This window comes from Musa acuminata, chromosome BXJ3-5, assembly GCF_036884655.1.
Source record: "Musa acuminata AAA Group cultivar baxijiao chromosome BXJ3-5, Cavendish_Baxijiao_AAA, whole genome shotgun sequence".
NCBI classification, from domain to species: domain Eukaryota; kingdom Viridiplantae; phylum Streptophyta; class Magnoliopsida; order Zingiberales; family Musaceae; genus Musa; species Musa acuminata.
The window spans coordinates 4383030-4407495 of NC_088353.1; the positions used below are offsets into that span (position 1 = coordinate 4383030).

General features: G+C 43.0%; 5 protein-coding genes and 1 pseudogene across 11 annotated transcripts; 2 read left to right on the top strand and 4 right to left on the bottom strand.

Annotated features, from left to right (window-relative positions):
- Window positions 1–562: 562 nt before the first annotated feature.
- LOC135639151 (probable L-type lectin-domain containing receptor kinase S.5) lies at window positions 563–4622 on the top strand (annotated as a pseudogene).
- Window positions 4623–5090: 468 nt separating this feature from the next.
- LOC103984530 (RING-H2 finger protein ATL8) lies at window positions 5091–6436 on the bottom strand. Of its 2 annotated transcripts, none has more exons than XM_065150348.1 (2): window positions 6110–6436; window positions 5091–6022 (listed from the first exon to the last, which is right to left on the bottom strand). In XM_065150348.1, exon 2 carries the CDS (start codon window positions 5668–5670, stop codon window positions 5236–5238), a length of 435 nt encoding a protein of 144 aa, XP_065006420.1. In that variant the 5' UTR covers window positions 5671–6022; window positions 6110–6436; the 3' UTR covers window positions 5091–5235. The 2 variants fall into 2 exon arrangements, with proteins under 2 accessions (XP_065006420.1, XP_065006419.1); XM_065150347.1 differs by having other exon boundaries at window positions 5091–6031; window positions 6110–6430.
- Window positions 6437–6901: 465 nt separating this feature from the next.
- On the top strand, window positions 6902–9907 carry LOC135583050 (probable protein phosphatase 2C 27). 2 transcript variants are annotated; one of them, XM_065152591.1, is made up of 5 exons: window positions 6902–7073; window positions 7207–7758; window positions 7865–8059; window positions 8262–8467; window positions 9169–9907. In XM_065152591.1, the coding sequence occupies exons 2-5, from the start codon at window positions 7549–7551 to the stop codon at window positions 9725–9727; spliced, it is 1170 nt and encodes a 389-aa protein (XP_065008663.1). In that variant the 5' UTR covers window positions 6902–7073; window positions 7207–7548; the 3' UTR covers window positions 9728–9907. The 2 variants fall into 2 exon arrangements, with proteins under 2 accessions (XP_065008663.1, XP_065008664.1); XM_065152592.1 differs by having other exon boundaries at window positions 6902–7758.
- A 412-nt stretch (window positions 9908–10319) lies between these two features.
- Window positions 10320–13714, bottom strand: LOC103984527 (uncharacterized protein At4g15970). The gene is made up of 4 exons (XM_009402041.3): window positions 13110–13714; window positions 12671–13036; window positions 10866–11347; window positions 10320–10649 (listed from the first exon to the last, which is right to left on the bottom strand). Exons 1-4 carry the CDS (start codon window positions 13497–13499, stop codon window positions 10601–10603), a joined length of 1287 nt encoding a protein of 428 aa, XP_009400316.2. The 5' UTR covers window positions 13500–13714; the 3' UTR covers window positions 10320–10600.
- A 147-nt stretch (window positions 13715–13861) lies between these two features.
- On the bottom strand, window positions 13862–19922 carry LOC135585652 (pentatricopeptide repeat-containing protein At3g16610-like). 3 transcript variants are annotated; one of them, XM_065152589.1, is made up of 5 exons: window positions 16941–19922; window positions 16154–16311; window positions 14681–14785; window positions 14344–14510; window positions 13862–14272 (listed from the first exon to the last, which is right to left on the bottom strand). In XM_065152589.1, the coding sequence occupies exon 1, from the start codon at window positions 19902–19904 to the stop codon at window positions 17358–17360; it is 2547 nt and encodes an 848-aa protein (XP_065008661.1). In that variant the 5' UTR covers window positions 19905–19922; the 3' UTR covers window positions 13862–14272; window positions 14344–14510; window positions 14681–14785; window positions 16154–16311; window positions 16941–17357. The 3 variants fall into 3 exon arrangements, with proteins under 3 accessions (XP_065008661.1, XP_065008662.1, XP_065008659.1); XM_065152590.1 differs by having other exon boundaries at window positions 13862–14510; window positions 16154–16301; XM_065152587.1 differs by having other exon boundaries at window positions 13862–14510.
- A 668-nt stretch (window positions 19923–20590) lies between these two features.
- Window positions 20591–24466, bottom strand: LOC103984525 (zinc finger protein GAI-ASSOCIATED FACTOR 1-like). 3 transcript variants are annotated; one of them, XM_009402039.3, is made up of 4 exons: window positions 24300–24466; window positions 23819–24158; window positions 23013–23409; window positions 20591–21898 (listed from the first exon to the last, which is right to left on the bottom strand). In XM_009402039.3, the coding sequence occupies exons 2-4, from the start codon at window positions 23967–23969 to the stop codon at window positions 20833–20835; spliced, it is 1614 nt and encodes a 537-aa protein (XP_009400314.2). In that variant the 5' UTR covers window positions 23970–24158; window positions 24300–24466; the 3' UTR covers window positions 20591–20832. The 3 variants fall into 3 exon arrangements, with proteins under 3 accessions (XP_009400314.2, XP_009400312.2, XP_009400313.2); XM_009402037.3 differs by having other exon boundaries at window positions 23819–24166; XM_009402038.3 differs by having other exon boundaries at window positions 23819–24174.

Here is a 24466-nt window from a genome sequence, read left to right on the forward strand (position 1 = left end):
AAATAAGGTTTAATATGTGTCTTAATATTTGCCCGTCTCAGAGGAGGCTTGCATATATACGATTATGAGTTGGCTTCTCAACTTAATTTTGTGTGAGGAGTTATCTCAAAATTGTCATCATAAGAATGTCCAAGTCTATGTGCATTGTTCATGAAAAAAAGACGTGGTCTTGCGTGTCTCCTTCACGTTTCAAACTTTTACGAATTCAAAGTCTTTCGTCGGGATAGACTATATAATTATTATAAAATCATAATCGACAAATGAAGGTTCTGACGCAGTCAATTATGAGACGGGTAAGACTTATGAACGGATAAGACTAATTAGTTAATGGTGATGGATAATCTTTTCAAATAGAAAGGGGTTATCGTGTCAAAAATCCCATGCTGCTATCCCAAATATGAAACCCAAAGTCGACCACGGAAGTCCAATTCCACCTTGGTAGTTGGTTCATGCCCTTTCATGTACCTTTAAAGAATCAGAGTTCCACCAACAGAGCTTTCATGACTCTTGTGGCAAGAGATTTGGTAAAACAAAAGTCATCTCATCCTAGCTTTGCCCGAGAATGTCGCAAACTAATTTATTTTATTGTTTTCCGCGTGAACTTGTTGGAGATATAGTTCTGTCGGGCTGCGGCCAGCCTTGATCATGATATCGTTCCAGGATCCATAAGCTTTCCATCTACCTTTAGCTTCTCGTTAGCGTTCTTCCTCCTCGGCTGCATGTCAACTCCACTTGCTATGCTGTCTTCCAACCCAGTAACCTGGTGCTTCACTGTGGTGCTCACCGTCCTCTGTGTTATGTCAAAAATCTATAGCCTAGAGTTCGGCTATGCAAACTTTCTGAAGGAGAACTACGGTGATTTCATCTTCACCGACGGTTCAAGCATCGGTGATGGCGCTCTGCAGATCACGCCAAACTCGGGCAACCCAACATACCAATCTGGGAGAGTCCTTTACAAGGAAACATTCAAGCTTCGCAGAAGCAACCGGTCGACCCTTACCTCGATCGACACTACCTTCGTGTTCAACATACGCCCGTTGACTCGACCGGGAGGGGAGGGCTTGGCATTCATTCTCACAAACAATCCGGCGCTCCCAAGCAACAGCGGCGGGCAGTGGCTCGGAATAGTCAACGATCAAACCAATAATAAGCTCGCGAACCACATCATTGCAGTAGAATTCGACACAAGGAAGAGCTACCCCCAGGATCTCGATGACAACCATATCGGCCTCGATGTCAACGGTATCATATCCAAAGCTCAGTTGTCGTTTGGATCTACTAATATTAACATTTCAAGTGGCTCTGATATAGTAGTCAACCTCCAATTTGATGCCATATCAAACTTGGTTAAAGTTAAAGCTTCCACGTTCAACGAAACAGTGCGGGGAACCTATATTTTTTACTTTTTGTCCTATGTTGATCTGTCAAATTATCTATCGGAGGATGTTTGGGTGGGATTCTCTGCATCCACCGGCAATCTCACTCAATTGAATCAGATAAAGTCATGGTATTTCAGAACCATCGACATCGACATGACTGGAACGGAGCAGTTCATGTGGTTGCTTGCAATGCTGATTCTGTTGCCTGTTGCTGCTGCTTGCTTATAATGGTGGAAGAAAAGGATGATAGTGATATCAGATAAAGATTTCCTAGAACTGTATGAGGAAATCTAAGAAAAATCCTTCCATCCCACATGTACAAATAAGATATTATACTCAACTAGTTTATCAATACTTTTATCACTATAATTCAACTTATCATGGTATCAAAGCACTACTGTCTTAGATCAAGGTTTATCCTTCCTTCATCACTGATCGTTGCTCCATCCTCTAATGACTTCAATCGGAGCTGTTGTCACTATAATCCACCATCAGGATCAGGTATAGTACCACCAACAACTAGCCTTTTAAGCCGCAGCTCCAATGGCGAAGCCATCAGACAACCTCCAAAGTCCTCGAGCTTGACACCAACTCCTACGAGCAGCGACGCTACCCCTCTCCGCTTGTCAAGAGATGCTGCTGAAATCTTGGGCTTCAACCTGGTGCCAACACCTTTCGTAGACCGAATAAAATGCACATTTTTTAGGATATTAGTATGTTAAAGTTGAAAGAACGAAAAAGAAGAATTATATATATTAAGTGTATTTGGGAATATATTTGACTTGTGCAATGACAATCTAATACATATTTCAAATATGAATCGGTATTTAATAATTTATGTAAAATCGTATTTTGTTTGGATTCTGCATTGCAAATACTCAAACTTTAACACTTATATGATGCTAATATAATTTTTAAAATTTTTAAAGTACCTTATGACATTATCTAAAATCAAGTATTGCAAACATAATATAGTAAAAAATCATGATTTATGTCTTATATAAAGGGTGAATTTTATTTATTTTCAATTTTTGTATTTCATTTAGATGATTATATTATATATTTATTATATATTTAGATCATATTAATTTTTTAAATTTTAGCATTTATGAGATGCTAATGTAATTTTTTTAAAAAAATTTAAAGTACCTTATGACATTATCTAAAATCAAAGACTATCACGATTTATATCTTATATAAGTTTGAATTTTATTTATATTTAAATTCTATTTTATATTCATTTATATGCTTATATTATTTATATCATATTATTTTTTTGTAAAATTACATATATATATTTAAATTAAAAATATATAGTTACTTTTGACTAAATATTAAAAATATTAAATGGATCAATTTATCACATAATATTCAACGGGCATTTAAAATTTAATGTGTTAATGCACATTTAAAGCATTCCATAATTATATATTCACTCAGGTATTTTTTTTAAATATATGTTAAAAATATAAATATATTTCTAAAAATCATTCATCATCCTAAGTGGAAATCATGTGATACAGGTGTAATTAGGATGAATTAAGTTGAATAAATCATATTTGAGGTCAAATGAGATTTAATATGTGCCTTAATATTTGCACGTCTTCAAGGAGGCTTGGCATATGTACTATTATGAGTTAGCTTCTCTACTTAATTTTGTGCGAGTAGTTCTCTCAAAATTATCATCGTAAGATTGTTCAAGTCGTATGTGTATTGTCATTAGAAAAAAAAATGTGATCTTGTGTGTCTCTTTCTTGTTTTAAACTTTTACAAATTCAAAGTCTTTTATTGGGATAGACTATACAATTATTATAAAATCATAATTGACAATTGAAGGTTCCTGACCCGATCATGGTGATAATTGATTCTTCGACAATGACTTATGAACGGGTAAGATTAAATAGTTAATGGTGATGGATACTCTTTTCAAATAGAAAGGGTTTATCGTGTCAAAAATCCCATGCTGCTATCCCAAATATGAAACCCAAAGTCGACCATGGAAGTCCAATTCCACCTTGGTAGATGGTTCATGCCCTTTCATGTACCTTTAAAGAATCAGAGTTCCACCAACAGAGCTTTCATGACTTTTGTGGCAAGAGATTTGGTAAAACAAGAGATTTCGGCTTAAGGAGCTCAAAGATGCAACTGCAAACTTCGATCCCAACAGGGAGCTCGGCAAAGGGGGTTTCGGAACAGTCTATCGAGGTTGTCTGAAATGGCAGGGCTTCAACAAGGACGTGGCTATTAAGAGAATCTTGAGTAATTCACATGGAGGAGAGCGAGAATTCATCGCCGAGGTGACCGCGATCAGTCAGCTCCGTCACCGGAACCTCGTGGAGTTGATGGGGTGGTGCCACGAGAACGACGAGCTACTCCTGGTGTACGAGTTCTTGAATAGAGGAAGCTTAGATAATTACCTATTTGGAGCGGGAAGAGCGACGGCGGAGTTCCCTGTCCTGAACTGGGAGAGAAGATACAATATATTATGTGGGGTGGCCTCTGCTCTGGACTATCTTCACCATGGAAGCAGAAACAGGGTGCTTCGCCGGGACATCAAGGCGAGCAATGTCATGCTGGATGACCAATACACTCCTAGGCTGGGGGACTTCGGTCTGGCGAGAGTCATCGAACGTGACGGCAAATCCCACCACTCCACTGTTGCACTGGCTGGAACTCGAGGCTACATGGCCCCCGAGTGCTACTTCACAGGTCGGGCCAGCGTTGAGACTGATGTATATGCATTTGGAGTGTTCGCCATGGAGAGGTATCCTGCGGCAGAAGGCCTGGTAATCCTGTTCCGTATTGTCGTCGTGATGAGGACGACGAGTCCGACGGATCAAGGTACATAGTGGACTGGTTGTGGGACATCTACGGAAGTGGGGACATTTTACACGCGGCGGATCCCAGGCTTTGCGGAGACTACGATAAGGTGCAGATGGCGTGCGTGCTGAGGTTGGCATTGGTGTGTTGCCATCCAAACCGGCCAACAAGGCCATCCATGAGGATGGCTCTCCAAGTTCTGACCGGTGGAGCTCTCCCTCCGAATCCTGCACCTGAAAAGCCTGCGTTCATGTGGCCTGTGACGCGCTCGCCACGTGAGGTCGATCAGCTTCTTCCTTCTCACCTAATGTCTGCCGGTGGACAGATGAGCCAAAGTTCCTTCGGTGGCAGATGAATGAATCTGCAGTAGCCATCAAGCCATCGTGACACAGTGTGTCTTCCATTAGCATGGTTCATTAGCCTGCCACAGCATAATCAATTCTATCCGTAACTCGTGTTGCATCATCAATCATCAGTCACAAGAAGATCTGTCGAAAAGAATGACTGTTCTTCTTTCTCTTTTTTATTCTTTTGAGGTACCCCTGAGAGGACAAGTTGTAATTGCACCAACTGTTGCAGATATGGATCTACTGTAGCGTGGTGGAGATGAGAATTGCTCTTGTAGCACTTTCTTTTACCGTCAAACTCCAACCCCTCGTTCATATTATCCTACAGGAATCTCAATTTTTATGTTCACATCAATTTTACAGAAATCTGCTTCCCGAGAACGATCTTATCGTATCAGCCCATCATATCAATGTTCCTGAATCGTTTCATCTAACAATTTGCCTACCATATCGGCATGAGGTGAAAAGGATAAGAAGGCTTTCTTTTCCGTGGATTTAGTTAAAGAAATTGTATTTGATAAAGAAGTTCTCATGAATTAAATAGTACGAGAAATATGGATTTTTTGGATTTTTTTTCTTCTTTAATTTCTATTATTTTTACACGATACTGTTCTGCTACTGACATACTGCATAACGCAACAGGTCACTCCAAACTCCCTTGGCGTCGACGGACCTCGTACTGGACCCCGTCACCGGGACAGTGGTGCGGCGACGACGAGCACCCTGCGGCAGGACGGGCAGCTCGAGTGGGAGTGGAGCCACGCGTCGACGCACCCGACGTGGAACCCGTGGCCGCACTGCGGCAGCACCCGGAGGTCGTCCCCCTCCTCGAACTCCGCTAGGCAGATCGGGCACTCCACCAGGCCCCCGCCGCCGGCGCCGTACGAAATCGTCGGCAGCGCCCGCAAAGCCTCCTTCTCGAGGCCCTTGTTGGACGGCAGCACGGGCGAGCGCCGGAGGCAGGCGCAGCGGGCGACAAGGGCAAGCCCCGCGACTGAGACCACGGCGCAGAGAAGGGCGGCGATGACCACCACCACATCCGTGTCGATGGGGACCGACTCCGACGGCGGAAACGACGGTAACTGTTCAGATTCCGTCAGGAGAAATCTCGCCGCGGAAGGCATCGACAAGCAGAGAGACGCTTGCGAGAGAAAGTTGTGTTCAGAGTTGCACTTCGCTTTGTAATAGAGAGCAGAAATCAAATATAAAAGAAGGGAAGAAATCAAGATGAAATGACGACAATGTTCATGTGAAAGGCAACAATGTGTTACTGTAAATCTAATTGGACCAACGAGCTCCAAGGCTGCGCTATATCGTCTTTTCGCCTGAGGTTCTTGCAAACCACGCCCTACAGGCTCCTACGATCATCGAGTATGAGGTGCTGCCTCACTTAACCATTCAGTGATCGAGGGTGAGGCATTTGGTCGAACACCTTTGCGTGGACAATCCTCTCCGAAACAGGGGATCCATGCGCCTCTGCACACTCTGGCAGCAGACTAGGTAAAGGGCAATGCACTAAACATTACTTTGTAACAAGGTAATGGAACGGAGTCGAGAGTCCACATCGTTTACGAATCCATTGGCCACGAGCAGCATCCGAGTGCCCCTTCTTCCTGTGTCCTCGGCACAAAACTTGGTCCGCCCTGCAGTCTTTCCAGTGGATTGGCTTCTTCGGAACAAGAAAATTAATAGAAAAGCCTTCTTTTCTTCTCCTTTTTATAGTATACATGCTCTTCAACGACCCAAGCGATCAATGGATGAGAAAGAAAAGTTCTCTTTGTCCTGCACTCACTAACCGCCGCCGCCGCCGCCGCCCAGAAGTCACATCACGAAGAAGAAGAAGCAATTGGATTCTCCTCCCATCAGTCTCGATGAACCAAACGTCGAACTGGTGCTATGAACCATTGAAATATGGGACATGCTTTGTGATTGTACTTTCTAGGACATAATATCTCTGGCTGAGAATTCAACACCTAAAATCCATCAATTAATCGATCCACTGATCTCTGTCACCCTTGGCAGCTCCCCTCGTTAAACTGGCAATGTTGATTCTACACCTTGGCCAACCTGCATCACGATTGGCGGATCTAAGTGGGACCCCCAAAAAGGTTTCATGGGTGAGAGTCTGATATCGATCTCACATCATAATAACAGGCACGATCTTGGCCGTCCACAGCATCACACAAAGGAGTCGATCGGACGATTTGGATTAGCCACTGGCACCAATTCGGTGATCCAAGTCAACCACAATCGGGCCGCGCTAGCGTGTCGGTTGCCCAATCCGGTCTAATTGTACCCCACCAGATTTCGATATAAAATGTACCCTATTCTGTTTCATACTTTTTCCCTCTCTTATTTTCCAAGCTTTCGACTTTGCATCTGTTTTCCGACTCTTTCGTGGTGCAATACTCTGCCCGATCTTTCATCTATTCTTAGAATGTTCGGCGAACTCAACGGAAAGAGGAGAAGGCAACGGCCTTTGATCGATGAGTTGTTGGGGATATCGTGGAAATGCCTGTCCCTTTTGGTACGTTCTAGGGTTTGTTTTGAAGACATGTTGGTTGGAGCGATTTATGTCGATTGCTTTGATTCTCCTGTTTGGATCCTTCGATTCGTCGTATTGGCGTGCTAAAATTGGGATTTTGGCGACTTCTGTGCAGTGTTTTGATTTGATGTTGAGGCATTTGGTGGCAAAGTTTCTATCTTTAGCGGGGTTTCCCGGAAGGAACAGTATTTGTTACCGATTTTGATTAGGTCTGGCACCGTTGGAGGATCTTGCTCGATTCGGAACTATCGACGTATATTTATTCGCTATCGAGATTTGGAGCTGACACATTCGTCGCGGCCGATATTTATAAGGGAGAATCTTTTCTTGAGGTTTAGCTTGCTGGATATCACCTTTGTTCGGGTTGCTTGAGAGGCGAAAGTTCCATTTTGTGCAAATAGTATTACTGCTTGCGAGGTCTCCTTGAATCATTCTTCGATATCAGAGTACGTTTTTAATGGTTTGGAAAGATTCCATGGCAGCCAGTACAGAATTTCCACCCCCAATGGTGATGCTGGATGGCAAGTACGGAAGCAAGGAGAACGGTTCTTTGATTGTTGGTGGCAGTGAAGATCTCAATACTTCGGAGGGCAGGAAGGATGTGAAAGTTGGGAAACCTCCTCGGCACCTCTCTGTTTTTCGACATACCGTCGGCCTGGTCGGTCTGGTTCGTTCAACCGATCCGTGTCCCTTCTTTTTAAGATTTCTTTTTTTCCCGGTGATTGCGCTATCATTATCTTAGTGATCATGGTTTCATTTTCTAAATATTTTAGGACTTGAATCTGGGGACCCTTGGCTTGATTTGTCCACAGGAAGGCCAGAGTGCCTTCCTGCCTGTGTTCCGGTCAGGCAGCTGCTCGGAGATTGGGCCAAAGCCATACATGGAGGACGAGCATATCTGCATAGATAATCTAGTCAAGCATCTTGGAGCTTCTGTCAATTGCCCATCACCTGGTGCTTTTTATGGAGTGAGCTTCAATGATCTGGAATTCAATTCTGTGCACTTGTGGACTAAGCCACGGCCTCCTATTTGATCATGATGTGGTCTTTATTTTAGGAATTTCTTTATCTCTTATCGTGTTGGAAAATTTCCTAGCATTGTGTGTTTGATATAGTTTTTCTTGCTCAATATAAGAAATTTTTTTAGCACTTAGCAGTTTGTGTGTGCAGGTTTTTGATGGACATGGTGGCAAAGATGCAGCATGTTTTGTTCGTAATAACATCCTCAAATTTATAACCGAGGACAATCGTTTCCCTGTCAGTGCGAAGAAGGCCATGAAGAGTGCATTTACCAAAGCTGATTATGCTTTTGCTGATTCTGTCTCACTTGATCGATTCTCTGGAACGACAGCACTTACTGCTCTTATTTTAGGAAGGTAAGATTTGATGTCACTTTCTAATGATATTTAGTTTTGTGTTGCAATAAAGTTGAGTTGTACTGGGAGTTGCTATTTGATTTCACTGTTAATGCTTCAAAACTTGTTTAAAATAATTTTATACTGGATCATATAGGCACTAAAGGCCTTGAATGCATTGAAATCTACATATTTTCTGTGGCAGCACAATTGTGACATTAGAGGTTATCATATCTCTTTTAAGATTAATACTGTAGCTTGTTCAATGAAGTTGTCATTTTATGGAAAATCATGATTATCTGACGGATGATTATCTTCAGTTTAGTGGAGCTAACTGATATTAATTATCTGAAATGTGAAATACTTGAAGTTTGAACATTACTCTTTCTCGCAAAAATTCCTTTCGAGGCCCTAGAGATTGACAGACCTTATCATCCATATTGCTTGATGATCAGATGCATATAAAGTTTTGTGCTGCATCATAATTTAACAAGGCTTCAGAGAAGTGGCAGGTCATGTATCCACTTAAATGGAGGCACTGCATTTTAATTGTATAATTTGATACAATATGCTTCATAAAAACTATATTCATAAGGTAATTCAAGATTGTTTGGTTGCTTATTGCTGTATCTTTGCTGTTTAAGATTGGTATGGTGATTACTGTTATTTGATCTCTTGAAGTCCTTAGATGTTAATAACTCCGGCTTTTTGTACCTTTGTAGGTCACTGCTAATTGCTAATGCAGGTGATTGCCGAGCTGTACTAGGGAAGCGTGGCCGAGCTATGGAACTTTCGAGAGACCATAAACCTAGCTGCAGTGTGGAACGGCTTAGAATTGAGAAGCTTGGCGGTAGTGTCTATGATGGATATCTCAATGGTCAACTATCGGTAGCAAGGGCTATTGGTGACTGGCACATGAAGGGCTCAAAAGATTCTGCTTGCCCGTTGATCGCCGAACCAGAGTTGCAGGAGACACTTCTCACAGAAGAAGACGAGTTTTTGATACTGGGCTGTGACGGCCTTTGGGATGTCATGAGCAGTCAGTGTGCAGTGACGATAGCGAGGAAGGAGCTCATGGCTCACAATGATCCGGAGAGGTGCTCAAGGGAACTCGTGCAAGAAGCACTGAAGCGAAACACTTGCGACAATCTAACTGTGGTGGTCGTCTGCTTTTCTCCAGATCCACCTCCTCGCATTGAGATCCCGAGACCTCGAGTTCGGAGGAGTATCTCTATGGAAGGTTTGCATCTCCTACAGGGAGCCCTGGACAGCAATATGTAATGTTAAAGCTTTTAATCCTCCATTTATCTATTCTTCTGCCTGTAAAGGATGGACATCGAAATCATGTCCACTTGTGTATGTTCAGTGAGGTTGTAGGTAAATTTTGTAGACTACTTTGATGTGTTCTGATGAAGAACATTTGATGAATCTGGAAATTAATCAAGCATCTGTTCTGAACCACAGCTTCAAACGTAATTCCTTCATCGTACCATCCGAAACCATGTGTTCCATAGTATGGTTCTTGCTCAGACCTGCTGGTTGCATTCAGGAGCTTTATTAGACTTGAGGTGCAAACTATATCACATTGGGAAATATTTGTGTTGGAAAAATTTGTGCATTTAAGGTATACATAGTATCATTACTGTAGATTAAATGATCCGTGCCTCCTGCGTATAGAAATCTGTGAGAAGTGGTCTTTCCTGAAACCTTCAGCAAGATGACCTCCAAATTATGTCAATTGTACAAGCTTTTTGATCGTTGATGCATTTGTGGAATTCTCAAAATACTTTTCCTGTGGCAGATAGCTCAGATTTTTTGGGACAATATATGACAAATTCTTGATGTAATTCTACGTTGCTTGCTATTTAGAAAAGAATAGTAAACTCAGAATCTTATTAACAACGAGAAATCCTGTCATCTGACATAAAAAAATTTGTATGTTTCTGCAAATAAACAGCAACACTACAGCGCAAGACTCAGAGCAACGACATGTGAAGAATGATGTACCTTAAGCATATCTAAGTTCCTATCGACTCTTTCAATTTCTTTCAAGCCTAACCTGCTGCTTTGCTGACAGTCTTATGATTACAAAAGTTCGCACTGCTGGGGTATTCATGTATCAAAAGAACAGGGAAATGAACAGTACCAAGAATTTTAGAGGTGATGATTCTTTTCCTTGTCACTGCCAAGGCCTGGTGGTAACCTGTAAACAGATAATAAACAGGAGCAATTTGATGAGAGATGATAAACATGTTTTAAGAAGCATCTCAAAGGAAGAATAAGTAGTCGACCAATAGAACTATTGATGCATCCTCTATGCAAAATGCAGAAAGAGATGAGGGAAAAAGAAAAACGATTTCATTCAGAATGCAAAGAGGCCTAGAATTTTCAATGATCAAATTGAGGATTTATAATATACCTGCAACTTTGAGGTACACTCCATGAGTAATGGCTCAATATCTTCATGTCAGGTGGCAGAGACATAAATTTCTTCCAGTCATCAAGCATAGCTCTTAGGTCACTGATCTTTCTTTGCAGGCCGATACAACAGTTTGCATGCATTGTGCAGACCTTGTTGAGATCCCTGCTTGGCTCACAAAACCCACCAAAATGCTTGGTGTTCAGGAATCTTATTCTCACACCTATCTCCCTAACATGTTGGTGATACTTGATGATGTTAAGCACATTCTGCTCATGGACTCCAGGATATCTGACACGCGATGAGTACCAGTATTTGTAGAATTCGATGCTTCGGTTGTTAGACTTCACATAGTTGAATCCATTGTTTGGCCAGTTCTTTAAATCAGTCGGATCACCCAAGAAGTTGTCACAGGATATCTGGAAATCTCCATCTGGGTAGAAGAAGGGCAATGGATTCCGGAACCACATTATGTCCACATCCTGCAGCAAAACCAACAACAGACGAATTAGGATGATTCTGTTGTGATGGGATGAGCAATAAATTTCAAGAATTGTCCACATGCACACAACTATTGACAAAATCAAAGACACTAGTAGATGAATGAGATATCTTGATTTTTCATGCTCTTCCTAGAGACCAAACGAAGAACCAACCCCCTACCAGAAAGGAAGAAACCCATGATAAATGCAATGTGACAAACTTTGGTATTCACCATCAGTGCAATAACCAGTCTTGCATATTTTTCCAGTCCTTGGAAGGCAACATGCAGAGGAGCTGCCGCATTATCTTGCCAAGGAAACATTTTAAACCACTATAGATAATTGCAAAAGTTAATCACTATTAATATATAAATCATATTTGATTCAGAGACATGAAGTACTAATAAGTATTGATTGCTAAGGTGTAAAATCTTGCAAATTTGCAATTGCATCATATTGATGTCTCACAGGATACTCTGTAGCTGTCATCACACATCATAGAATATACGATCTGATGAAACAGACTGGCATTTATGATCCCCAAGCATACCTATATTCACTTCTTTACAAAAATTTACTCTGATCTGCCGTAGATCACAGGATCAAAAGTCAGATCTTTATCTAGTAAGAGCCATAAACTATTGGCACGTTGATGGATGCTTTTCCATAGGACTTTGAGAATCTCTTATGGCTCATGACAACTTTTGATGTGCTATGTCGGTCATTCATTAGATCTTTGATGCTAGAGCTATTGAAGCACGAATGGTGGATCCCTGAAGTATGATTCATGACTTTCTCTGCCAAATAAAAGCATAGAGTAGGATAGGTTTGCTACACTGAATGAATAGCAGATGTGTACTTTCCTTGTGAAGAAATGCATATAAGGTGTTCATGTGGGACTCAGGCGATCGGTTCATAGATCACAATTTGAGTGCTTTGGTTATCAACTTCAATGCCAAATCAGTAATATGTCGAGTATTCTCGACATGGAAATTAGAATCTTCCATAGACAGAATCAATGTCCGAGTGTATCTAACCATTGTAATTGTGAATCTGTGCCTTGGTTATTTAGATACGCTTCAAACGTGACATGGGAACACTTACACCCTCGTCTACCTGCTTGGTGAGAAGATAAATCAGATAGGATCCACGTAGGACCCACCTGAACTAACAGCCGTAACCAGTTAAAATAAGGTATTTGCGTGGGTGAACTTAAAAAAGAGGAAATTTGTTTTCCTTTTCCCACGAAATTGCTGCTTCAGAGCGGCGACAACAGAGTCCATGGATTTGAAGCATAGTTGCTGTGGAAGAGATTGAACTCACCGAGAAGATGAAGTTGTAACCTTTCTCGAGAACCACGCGCAGAAAATCCAGCCTCGCCCACATCATGTCCAAGTATTCTGGAGTGTTGAAGACCTTCTCGCCGGAGAAATCCACCCCCTCGGTCTTGAGGTCGAAGCAGTGGTCGTGTACGGCAAGGCATCGCTCGTACGCCTTGTCGTCCACGGCGACGATCACCAGGTGGTTGAGGAGCTCGCTCGTCCCGTTGCCGACGCGGAAACTCTCGAGGAAGAGATCCAGTACTGAACCGGGCGTAGACCAGAATGCATTCAAGGAGGTCAATATTACCGTGTTGTCTCTGGTGGCCGCTGCTCTCAGAACCCTCTCCAGCCGGACATCTTGGCTTTCCTGCAGCAGCGACAGCGCCATTCCATCAGATCAGGCCTCGGATCAATGTGCTTGCCTAGTGAACATACTGTACCGGTCCATTCTGCACAGGACGAGGAGAGGAGCTTGGCAACGGGTCGGAAGCGACGGCGGAGTCGACCGGCCGCTGCACGGCAAATGGGGGGCCGAGCTCCACGCGGAGGGACGCCGGGGGAAAAAGGACGGCCGGCGTGGTGGTGGTGCGGTAGAGCAAGGTGAAGGAGAGGGCGATGATCATGAGGAAGAGGAGCGGGGAGATCCACCTGCGGGTGGACGAGTCCGCCGCCTTGGCGCCGAAGACGGAGACCGCGGGGGAGGCCTTCATGGCAAGGGAAGAAGACCAGATCTGAGAAGTTGGCGACGGTTCTCCTCTCGGGGTTTCGACCGCACAGGGGGGAGGAGCAGGAGGACGGTCTAAATCTCCATGGAATGGGGAGGACTCCATGATTGATTGCCAATTAATAACCAACAGCAGCAACGCATCATTGCTTTGCAGCAGCGGCCGTCGTCGTTGTCTTCTAATGACATGTGGGCATCACGTCTTCGCTTGCACCACCAATCCCTCCCCAGTTGCTGTCAGGTCACCTGTCCGAGCTCTGGCTCGGCAGGTGTTCGATGGCTTACCTCGGAACGTAAGCCACGCATTAGAACGAGTCCATAGAAAAATTGAATTCCATGACTATCTACTAAAATGTTGGCCGGATTCTTTGGTGACAAGAAAAAGATGGTAATTTAACCGTAATGCAAGCTGTCTCAACTCTGTTTTCTGCCTCCTGCAATCGGGAGAAGAATGTGGATCTTTAATCCTCCACAAAAGAAACCCTTTCCTCGATTGGTGTGCTACAAAATAGCATTTGTTTTCAGAGAGGACAATGCCATCCAAATCAATTTGATCCTCAGGTCTTCTTCGACGCAGGAAGAGAAGCTTTTGTTCTTGAGGAATATGAACGAGTTTACTGTAGAAACTGTACAATACGAACAACAACATAAGCATCACGAGCAATTTATTTTGTTTCAAGTGCTCCCCTGCTTTCGGTGATCTGTGCTTCGGAGCCGCCCGTGCCGCATCCAGAAGAAGTCACGCCCCATGTGCTCCGAGAACAGCTAGCGGTCTAGAGGAAGGAGGCGACAGCTTGCTCGAGGAGACATTAATGGTCCACGAGTTTCCTCAGTCCACCAGGTTCCATGCACCTCAGTCATTGTTGGGGCGGACCGACCCTGAGAATCTCCAGTTTCATTAGAATTGTGAAGCCACTGCTGGTGTTTTGATAGATAAATTCTAAACGAACCATGCATCACAGTGGATATTTTGTCCCATTGCGAATGCTGGGAGTTGCCATGTTGCATCATCTGAACTTATATGACAGGCAAGCAAGCACTAGAAGTTGAACCTTTCAGCTCTTCTTTTACTTTTGAGGACCAACCACCAGAAGAAAGAGACGATCGCAGGCGCATACTGCCGGCACAAATAGATATGTCAGCTATAGAATCAATGAGTCGTCCATCATTCTTGATATATAGCGTTTGGTGTGGTCTAAGATACAAGTATGCTGGCAAAACAAATTTCTTATTTTAACTGAAATATTGCAAACTACATTGCACACTATACGAAGGATAGCGAATTACTCTTGTTCACGATAGTAGTTGGTGAAACAAACACCGACTTTTAGTGCTTGGACATGCTGGTTTTGATCATCAAGGACATGAATCTCAGCTACGAATCCAGATTTCCTGTCGGAAAAAAGATTTGAGGATAGTTTATTAGAACACCTGGCAAAAGGTGTAAAATCCATGTGAAATGAACATGAAGCGTCAACACAGAAGACCAAGTTCTTGGAGGATGCATTTGTTAACTCGTGTCATAAGAAAACAGCAAATATCTATCAATAAGTCATGCATACAATAAAGTACTCAAGCAGCAACCTATAGCATTTGGGATCAACTTTATAGTTGATTAATAAAGGCACCAAGGCTTGAATTATGGATATATCCTCAGCCCAACCAAAAGGTAAGGAAGTCGAACACAGATGACCTTTTCTCTATAAATTCTGCACTACATTGATTGGAACATAGAAGCTTATTACTTGGCCTGTATGCTTTTTTGTGGTTATAGATGGCATGAGTATAACTCGTCCTTCTAAAATGGAGGGATTTCTCTGCCAAAAAAATAACTCCTATGAAATTTTGGTAGGGTGATAATGACAACATGAATAAGAAGAAAGAGAAATCCCTATATACTTATTTGTAATTACAGATGGCACGAGTAACTCCTTGAGGTGTTGCTAGCGGATGATGGCAATCAGACAAGAGATGCCGTCCAAGTTCATTCCTAAAGAGAGTAGTTTTTGGAGGTAGCTGTCATTCCCACTGTAAAAAAACACTCTTTGCTACTTTCTCTTTTGTGATTGTCAAGCCCGATTGGATTGGATTCCTGTCTTTACGTTATGTGATGTACTGGGTTGAACCAGATTTAAACATCCTTTGAATTGATTTCAAATTTTAATCCAAGGGCAATGAAGCAAGAAACATGTTTTCTCTCAGTCGCTGAAGTAGCTAATCAGCAGACTTTCAACAATAACTCATTTAAGACTCAAACTATGTAGTAAATAAATTATAGCAATATCAACATTTGTTATAGAAGCCAAAACTTGGCTTTGTTCTAAATATCTTGCAGAATTAAAAACATTTCTCTAAGCAACAGGTTACAACCATGGTTCTCAGTGAAACAAAAGAAACGAAAGAAAACCCCAAAAGATGGATGTCAAGCCAAATTAAGTCATCTTTTTGGACAAACAAAATATCAGATTGAAAGAAAGACAAGTCATTATAAATTATGTTTCAATTCAATAGATCAAAAGACAATGAAACAACATTCTTGATCCCAAGAAAAATTTGTTATTTCTGACAAAATCAGAAACTGGGACAGATCGTCAAAACTAACCCTTGATTGTAAGAACCGAAATAGAAGAAGAAAACTGATCTTTCACAAATCCAGTGCTACCAAAATCTTAAAAAGAGAGACAAACCAACAAAATTCCATCTTGAACATCATAAATTTCAATCAATTGAAGCACAGATGAAGATGTATTTGAGACGAACCTTTGCATGATAGTTGTCCTACATTGCATACCCTTGCATGTTGGATGTAGATATTTCGATGCAGCATCTTGAACATGGAGGTTAAATTCAATATTTCATCACTACAATGACCAACACTTGCCAATGGTTGTCGAGAATGTAATTTGTCCTGCAGGAAACTGAAAAATAACAGCTTACTAAAAGGAATCTTTACAACCAAGAATGAGTGTGAACAATTGGTTCAACATCAAAGTTATTTCTAAATAAATTTAAATTTACATTACAAAGATGTACCAATGAACAATATATATCATTCAACATTACCTACCAAGTGAACATTGTACCAATATCATTGCTCATTATTGAGACAATCTGAATTAGCCAATACCAAAACATGACTCAAGATGCACAGAGACAAAGTCAAATGGAACAGATTTGGATGATACCATTCAGCCCTTCCACAACACATCGCATATAGATAATAACCAACAATGACTGATATTTGTAGGTCATCAGCTCAATTAATATGATTACATTTGAAAATTAGATATCATTGCACAACCCAACCATTTTAAAAGTTTGGCACCCTTTTTCATTCTAGTGTTCCATAAGGAAATATATTAAGCCAGGGATAAATAATAAAACTATTTGTTTAAATATACAAAATACCTAACAAGATAACTTTACAACTGATTGTACTCCAACATATATTACTATGCAGGAAAGAGAAGTACAAAGTGCAACTTCACAAGAAAGAAGCAACACACATGTTATGACAGGTTTCGGAGTTGTGATAAAGAAAACTCACTTTGCTCCTAATATTGACTGCTACCGACAGCTAAACTCAATTCACCATCTGTACCACTCATTTTTTACACCAAAAAAGTATCCAGGAATGCATTCAATATCCTCTACAACACTTTTCGGTTGTACATTGAGGACTAAACCATCATCATTATCATACCATGTTTAGAAGATAGAAGCAACAAAATTTCCAGATATTGACATCCCATCTTTTAGACGATGATGTGTCATTTCCTAAACAGGAGCTCTTTTGTCGACCATGGTGGCATGGCGATATGCTTCATAGCTCTCACAGTCCACACCAATTAAGGTAAGAACTTGTATCAATGGAGACTTCTGTTCACACTATGAATCACCTTGTGGTGGTGTTAAGCATCATAGGTTGCATTTCATGCATCCTGATAATCATTTTGACACATTATTACCAAAAATCTCCACAACTGCACATCCCATCCTTAAAATGGTGAAACCGGTTTGCATCTCTTACAGTAATATCTCTTTTTGCAGCCAAGGTGATATACTTAATAGCATTATGACAATCACCACAAACACGCAAGTTCTTTGTAATGAAGATGGGCTGACCATGTCTTAGTCTAAGAAGTCCAAAAGCTATTGCTAATTTCTCACTGTGGTAAATGAGGGCATGTTCTTTCTCCTCCTCTTCTACATCATGCAGAGCATAACTTGTGTCAGCTAGGTAACCCAACTTCCTAATTTCCACTAACAACTCTTCTAATTTTTGGTATATACTTGATGATTGTGGATGAGATTGATCTCCACCAATAAAAGCATGAACTACACCACCAATCTCAAACCAACTACATCCTGGGCTTTTAGTGAATCCCTTTTCTTTCTGCATGATTCTAACTTGTGCTGCCTCGTTAAATCTTCCTGCGGCACTGTATAAGTTAGATAGGGCAACAAAGCTTCCAGTGCCCTCAGGTCCCAGCTTTTGGATCATTCTTGACACCTCTTCCCCTAGTTCAATATTCTTATGAACTCGACAAGCCCCAAGCAAGGCAACCCAAACACGAACGTCAGCCTCAAAAGGCATCTTTTTTATGAAATCATAGGCTTCATCCAAGAGACCTCCACGGCCCAAGAGATCAACCATGCAAATGTAGTGCTCCATCCTCGGAACAATATTATAGATCTCTGTCATAGCATAAAACCAGTGTTTTCCTTGAGCGATTAGCCCCGAATGACTGCAAGCAGACAAAAGGCATATGAATGTGATATCATCAGGCACTAAACCTGCAGGTTCCATCCTCAAGAACAAGGAGATGGCTTCATCACCCAGCCCATGGATCCCATAGCCAGCAATTATGGTATTCCAGGATACCGTGTCCTGCTTTGGCATCGTATCAAAAACTTTCCTTGCAATGTCAATTTTGCCACACTTTGCATACATGTCTATCAGAGCATTACATATTGAGGAATCTGAGGCAAGCCCATGACTGGTGATGTATGCATGGTTGCATTTTCCATGCTGCAGAGCAGCCAAGTGGGAACAAGCTGGGATCACTCCAACCATAGTTGCAGCATCCACTTCCATACTAGAAGATACCATTTCTCTGAAGACATCAAGAGCTTCTTCAGCATTCCCATTCTGGATGCATCCGGATATAATTGCACTGTATGATACTGTGTCCTTTGTATCCATTTCATCAAAGAAACTGATTGCATCACTGATAGTACCAACTTTAGCATACATTGAGAGTAGGGAGTTTGCGACTGTAATGTCCATAAGAAGCCCAGATTTAACCAGATAACTATGTACCAGTCTACCTCTGTCAAAATCACCCAAACTTGCACAAGCACGAAGAATACTTGCGAGAGAAGTTGGACCCACAATGGAAGGTCCTTCAGATATCATCTGTCCGAAAACTTGCAGTGCATCTACCATCCTACCACATAAAACATATCCTGCAATTATCGCACTCCATGTCACTTCATTCCTAATTCTCATGTGGTCAAAGATTCTACGAGCATAAACCAAACACTCAGATTTTGCATACATATCCAGTAGTGCAGTATTCACCAACACATCTCCCTCATCAAAGCACCTCCTGGTACAAAATGCATGAATGCTTTTTCCTTGTCCCAGTGCCTTCGCTTGTCCGACCACAGGTAGAAGGGCTACCAGAGTGGAGGGGTTTGGCCTTGTACGCATCCTTTGCATTTCTAGTACAAACCTAACCATCTCTTCATACATCCCATGAAGTGTGCAGCCAGCAACCATCGCATTCCATGCAACAACATCTCTATTCGGCATTCTGCAAAACACCTCATCTGCGTCCTCTAAGCAACCACATTTCATGTACATGTCAATCAAAGCAGTAGATATATACAGGTCCGACTCCAGCCCAGCCCTTTTCACTTCATCATGTATCTTAATGCCATCCTCGAGTGCTTCCAAACCCGAGCAAGCCTTCAACACAAACGGGAACGTGAACTTATTTGGCTCGACTCCAGAATCCATCATTCGTTCATACAGACCAATGGCTCGATCAAAGGGGCCATTCCAAGCGTAAGTCCTGATCATAGCATTCCAAAGAAAGACACTTGGCTGAGGCACGTCATCGAACACGAGACGAGCGGACTCAGTCTCGCCGCAGGATATGTACATCTGAACAATCTTTTCAAGCAGAACCGAGTTTCTAGCACAGGAGCTGTGCATAAAGATCTGTCGATGGATCTCTTTTCCTTCTGCGAGCAATTTCAATCGAGTGCAAGAATCTAGAAGCTTGGCGTACGTGTTGACGTCCAGCGCAGCAAATCGGAGGAGTTGGGATCCTTTAAGGGCTCTGGAAATCGGAGGTGGTGCAAATGCGGGAAGGAGGGATCGGGCTACGGATTTGGTGTGCAGGAGAGTGAAGCCATGGCGAAAGGCAAAGAAGAGAGCTCTGTGGGTAATCAGGTAGGCTTTCGACAGCAGCATCTCGCTCGTGGCAGTCTCCCTCCGCATTCCACCGTTGCTTTGTATATCCCGCAGCCACAGGGAACGGTTCCAATGGGCCGAGCTTATATCAAGTTTTAGCCCGATCCGCTCGATGCCTCGGGTGGTGTATGTGGCGCATACTTGTCAGGCATGCATACGTGTAGGTATATATATATATATATATTGTGTGTGTGTGTGTTCACATATGTACGTGTAGGCATCCATAAGACAACATGTACACTTTATGAAGTCAACATCAGCCATGCAGCAGTCTGCGATACATAAGGTTTAGAAATGCACAACAAAAGATATAGAAAGTCCATAACGCTTGGTCAAATCATCATGCGTATCGCCCTTTATTTCCGTGGCGTTTACGCACAGGAGAGGTGTAAGAATACATTAATGGAGGAGAAAAAGAACTCGAACGTAACGAGGTGGGTTGGGTGCTGAGTTCTGTTTGGTACGTTGTCGAAGTGCCTGTGTTTTAATGCATCCAAACCCGACGATAGCTCACAATGAATTCCATGAGTAGAATACTTGACATTCCCCACAAACCTTTGTCTCCCTTATCTTGTTTTTGCTATTCTGCCGAGCAGCGCAGTGCAGGCAGAGAGGAGGAGGAGGACGACAAAGAAACACTGAAACGGATGGCAGTCGACGCACAGTGCTGAGTCAGAAACAAGTGTGCGTTTTCTGCTCTTGGAAACACCAAGTAGGAAGGACATAATTATTTACTTGCTTCATGATTCTTTCTTAACAAAGGCAACTGCCAGATCAAGATAAAATGGAAAAAGAATCGAAAGATGGACAGTATCACACTCAAATGTATAAGAGAAACCAATTGAAAGACATACAAGTATCGATGTATCCTATCAAGCTAATTGAACGTTGACAAAGAGCAACTCAACCTGTTATTCTCTTCTTTTTCCTGCAATTCTTTAAACTGGTTTCTTCTCTACTGCAAGCTCCCACCGGCAAAGGAATATTGGCTTGATGGTCCCGAGCTCATAGCAATGCCATGATGTTGTTCTCTCTGAGAGATCCCACCCCCCATGCTCCTTGTTGTGCTACCAACCCCAAGGAAGTCCCTGGTGAGCCCGTCGGAACTCGGAAGGTTATACTTGGGCTCATCAATGTTGTTTACGTTGAAAGTGCCAACTCCTGTGTTCTCTTGTCCATGGTGCCCGCCGGTGGTGGTGCAACCGCCCTCGAATGTTGCCATCCCTGCGGAGCTGCCCACTAGATCAATGCCTCCTCTTGCAAGTGAGTTCATTAGGTACTGGAAATGAGTGTTGTTTTCCATTTGAGGCCCAAATCCATCAATGCCACTACCGTGGCTGCCGCTGAAGCCGGCAAGGAAAGAAGAACCCCTGCTGGATGTCGCACCAAGTTGAGCTGCCCTTTGAAGCAATGCGGTGGCGGACAGCTGCTGGGGAAGCATTACTGGTTCATTATTCATCAAGGTGCTGTAGCGAGAAATTATGCCTCCTTCCATCTGTTCATCCACAAGGTTTCCGGCAAAGCACGCAGTTGGCTCATTGATTCTATTAGAATCGTAAATCTGATCCGCGATGGGGTTCCTGCATATGGTGCTGTTGTTGGAGAAGAAGCTGTGGTTGAAGAGATCGGCGGATGCTGCAGCAGCAGAGGCCGAGGTAGAGGCAGCCGCATTACCTAGGAGCTCAGGAAGCTGCATTAGGCCGTGGGAGGTCTTGCACTGAGGTAAGGAGTGGTGCGACTGGGTGCCCTCACTGATGCCTTTGTCCGAGCTTCCGTTGAGGTGAAACGCGGAGGAGGATGGAGGGGACCGAGGAACTCCAGAGGTCAAAGGTTTTGGTGGAGAGATGATGTGTTGGCCATGCAATGAGGTGGTGTGCGAGCTCACTCGAGGAAGGCTCAAAAACATGTTGCTGTTTCCATATATCTGGCTGCCGCCGAGAGTGTGGAGGCCGGACGGGAGCCTCCCATTCTCGTGCGCTAGTGCTTCGCAGAAGGCCCGGTGGGTGATGAAACTGTCACGCCTGCGTTAACAAGTTAGAAGAAGAGATCAATGCAAGATGCTGAATGCTTTTGGTTCATGACAGACAGGAGTTCACTGAATTGAAAGATTTACTAAACTTTGCATGTTTTGTGGCCAACTTGTATGTTAGGGAAGCTTAACTCTTCAGCTGGGAAAATGGATAGACCCAAGAAAGCAAAAGATTAAGAGAGAGAAGAAACCGTCTCTTTGAAAAAGCCGAATGCTATGACAGAGGAATTCTTTCAGGGAACTTGAAGCTCACTATCATGTATGAGTTCCGATTCCTATGGACTGTTCATACTGGCCACGAAAGAGCATTTTGCCAAAACCACGAAAGCCACTCACCCACAATTCTAGTACTCTAATTGAATGCACAACATCCTCCCAGCGTTGTTTTCACACCAAAAAGTGGAAGACGAACAAATTACAATCATTAAGCCCCACATTTAATTCATCGGCTGTTCAGCCAGAAATATTCAGGTTCACTTGAATGAAGTCTAATGTAACTATCACTTCCAATAAATGATGTGAGAGAGATGGGAAGGACTGTAGTATCTGACGGAAAGTAACCCTAACTTTCATCATTCACAAGAACATTTTGAACTAACTCTGGCCAACAAAACTAGAGAATAAAAAACCTGCAAGCTACTGTATGGAATCATGTGAACAGGAGAGAGAATAAAAGGAGAACAATGGTTCCCAGGGAGAAAGAACGGAGAACTTTTCTGGAGATGAAAACTCCATGACCTTTTACAGTTCCACAGATCAATTCACGTGAGGGCAGGAGCAGTTCCTTACAGGCGTTTCCCAACACGTAGCCTCCTCATCCGCCCTCTTTCCTTGTGGAATCCAACCGTGAGTGAGAGCCTAAAGAATCCTACGCCCTCAAAAACACAACAAACCTTCCGACAAAAAATGAAAGCTCATGACGAAGAGCATCCAATGGTCACCAAAACAAAGATGAGCTCTGTCCATGTCGACGGCAGAAACCTATGATGATATAGTTTGAATGATGGTCTCATGATGAGTCCATGCAACATATGACATGATATTGTGGAAATGGATGTCTGATGGAATGAGATGCATGGATTTGTGCTCCAGTACCAGCCACTAACCTCGAGAAGAGGGTGCCGCAGTCGCAGCGGTACTCCCGAGTGCCGCAGATCTTGGAATGGGCCTTCCAGTCCGACTGGACGGCGTAGCGCTTGGAGCACTTGTCGCAGTTCCACTTCTTCTCGCCATGCTTTCGGCAGAAGTGCTTCTTGATGCCAGTGAGGTCGCCGAGGGCGCGCGAGGGGTCGTGGTGGGGGCAAGTCGGCTCCGGGCACAGGTACACCCGGCGGCGAACGTCCTTGGTGTCCTTCTGGCGGAGCTTCCATGGCAGGTTGTGTCCGCGGCGGTGCAGCTGCAGGTTCTGCTCCCGCTGGAACCCCTTGTTGCAGACTTCACAGACGAAGCGGTTCGTCGCCATCAGCGTCCTCGGCGACAGCGCGATCACCTCCGCATTAGGATCTGTGTATTTGGTTATGGTGAGATTGCAGATGAAGAAAGATATAACATAGTCATTGAGAGAAAACATAATGTACATATGATTTTGAGATAATGAGAGAGGAATTGTTCATAATGCAAAGAACATTAGGAACAGATATTAAACACAAGAAACAAGAAGATAATATATGATGAAAGCCCCCAATTAGATGACCTAAGACAAAAGATCTTTTACAAGTAGATGGACAATAGCAGCGAGAGGAATTGGAATCCCGAGTTACAGATGAACCAAACCTAGAATACCGAATTAGGGTTTTGCAGGATCATAAGAACAAAAGTCGAAAGGGTTTGGCCCATCAATGCTAGCGGAAGCATCCTAACAACGATCTTCGTGCATCATCATTATGCATGATTTGTGCTATAAGGTACTTGCATGGATTTCCTGGAAGGTTCCTTCTCTTCTTCACTGGAGCTGCAGTCGATGGTGCCGGCACCGAAGAAGATTGTTGTTGTTGCATCGCCTGCATGCGATGCTCATCCTCTCTGGCTTCGAAGAAGGACATGGGTCGCGAAGCTGATGCCATCTCAGGTCTTACGGCGAGATAGAACAAAAACCACAATAGCAACTGCAACAAGGCTCCCTTGTTCTGCTGATGCTGCTCCTCTTCTTCTTCTTCTCGCTCACTTCCAGATCAACAAGAGAACAAAGGACCCAAAAATTTCAGGACAAAGATATTGATCTGAATCGCGGAGCACACTGCCCTCACAAGAACCTGCAAATCTGTGTTCCTGAGTTAGAATAAAAGAACAAAAAGAGCTGGAAATCAGAACAAACAGCTGCACTCAATAGAACAAAGATAAAAAGTTAGGGTGTTACAACAAAAAGAAGGAAAAGATCAATCCACTTCAAGTACCTTCTTCTGCTCCTCCTCTATGTACTACTGTTAGTTGTGTGCAGATGGTGGGAGGCTAATGGTTGTTGCGCGATATCTTTCAATTCCTCGTCACCCTTTTCCTTCTCCCTTTCTTCCTCTCTGCTGCAGTGTCTTATTTTCTCCCTCTTTTTATTCCTCAATCCTTT

What these genes read in the sequence shown, in the direction of transcription:
- LOC103984525 (XM_009402039.3), bottom strand. Translation starts at nt 23,969, where the DNA reads ATGGCATCAGCTTCGCGACCCATGTCCTTCTTCGAAGCCAGAGAGGAT. An exon ending in GAACCTTCCAGGAAATCCAT is followed by an intron (nt 23,410 to 23,818) that starts GCAAGTACCTTA and finishes CCAAATACACAG; the next exon opens with ATCCTAATGCGGAGGTGATC. An exon ending in TGCGGCACCCTCTTCTCGAG is followed by an intron (nt 21,899 to 23,012) that starts GTTAGTGGCTGG and finishes TTGTTAACGCAG; the next exon opens with GCGTGACAGTTTCATCACCC.
- LOC103984527 (XM_009402041.3), bottom strand. Translation starts at nt 13,499, where the DNA reads ATGGAGTCCTCCCCATTCCATGGAGATTTAGACCGTCCTCCTGCTCCT. An exon ending in GTCCTGTGCAGAATGGACCG is followed by an intron (nt 13,037 to 13,109) that starts GTACAGTATGTT and finishes TCGCTGCTGCAG; the next exon opens with GAAAGCCAAGATGTCCGGCT. An exon ending in AGTGTACCTCAAAGTTGCAG is followed by an intron (nt 10,650 to 10,865) that starts GTATATTATAAA and finishes ATCTGTTTACAG; the next exon opens with GTTACCACCAGGCCTTGGCA.
- LOC135583050 (XM_065152592.1), top strand. Translation starts at nt 7,549, where the DNA reads ATGGTTTGGAAAGATTCCATGGCAGCCAGTACAGAATTTCCACCCCCA. An exon ending in CCGTCGGCCTGGTCGGTCTG is followed by an intron (nt 7,759 to 7,864) that starts GTTCGTTCAACC and finishes TAAATATTTTAG; the next exon opens with GACTTGAATCTGGGGACCCT. An exon ending in ACTGCTCTTATTTTAGGAAG is followed by an intron (nt 8,468 to 9,168) that starts GTAAGATTTGAT and finishes GTACCTTTGTAG; the next exon opens with GTCACTGCTAATTGCTAATG.
- LOC103984530 (XM_065150348.1), bottom strand. Translation starts at nt 5,670, where the DNA reads ATGCCTTCCGCGGCGAGATTTCTCCTGACGGAATCTGAACAGTTACCG.
- LOC135585652 (XM_065152590.1), bottom strand. Translation starts at nt 19,904, where the DNA reads ATGCGGAGGGAGACTGCCACGAGCGAGATGCTGCTGTCGAAAGCCTAC.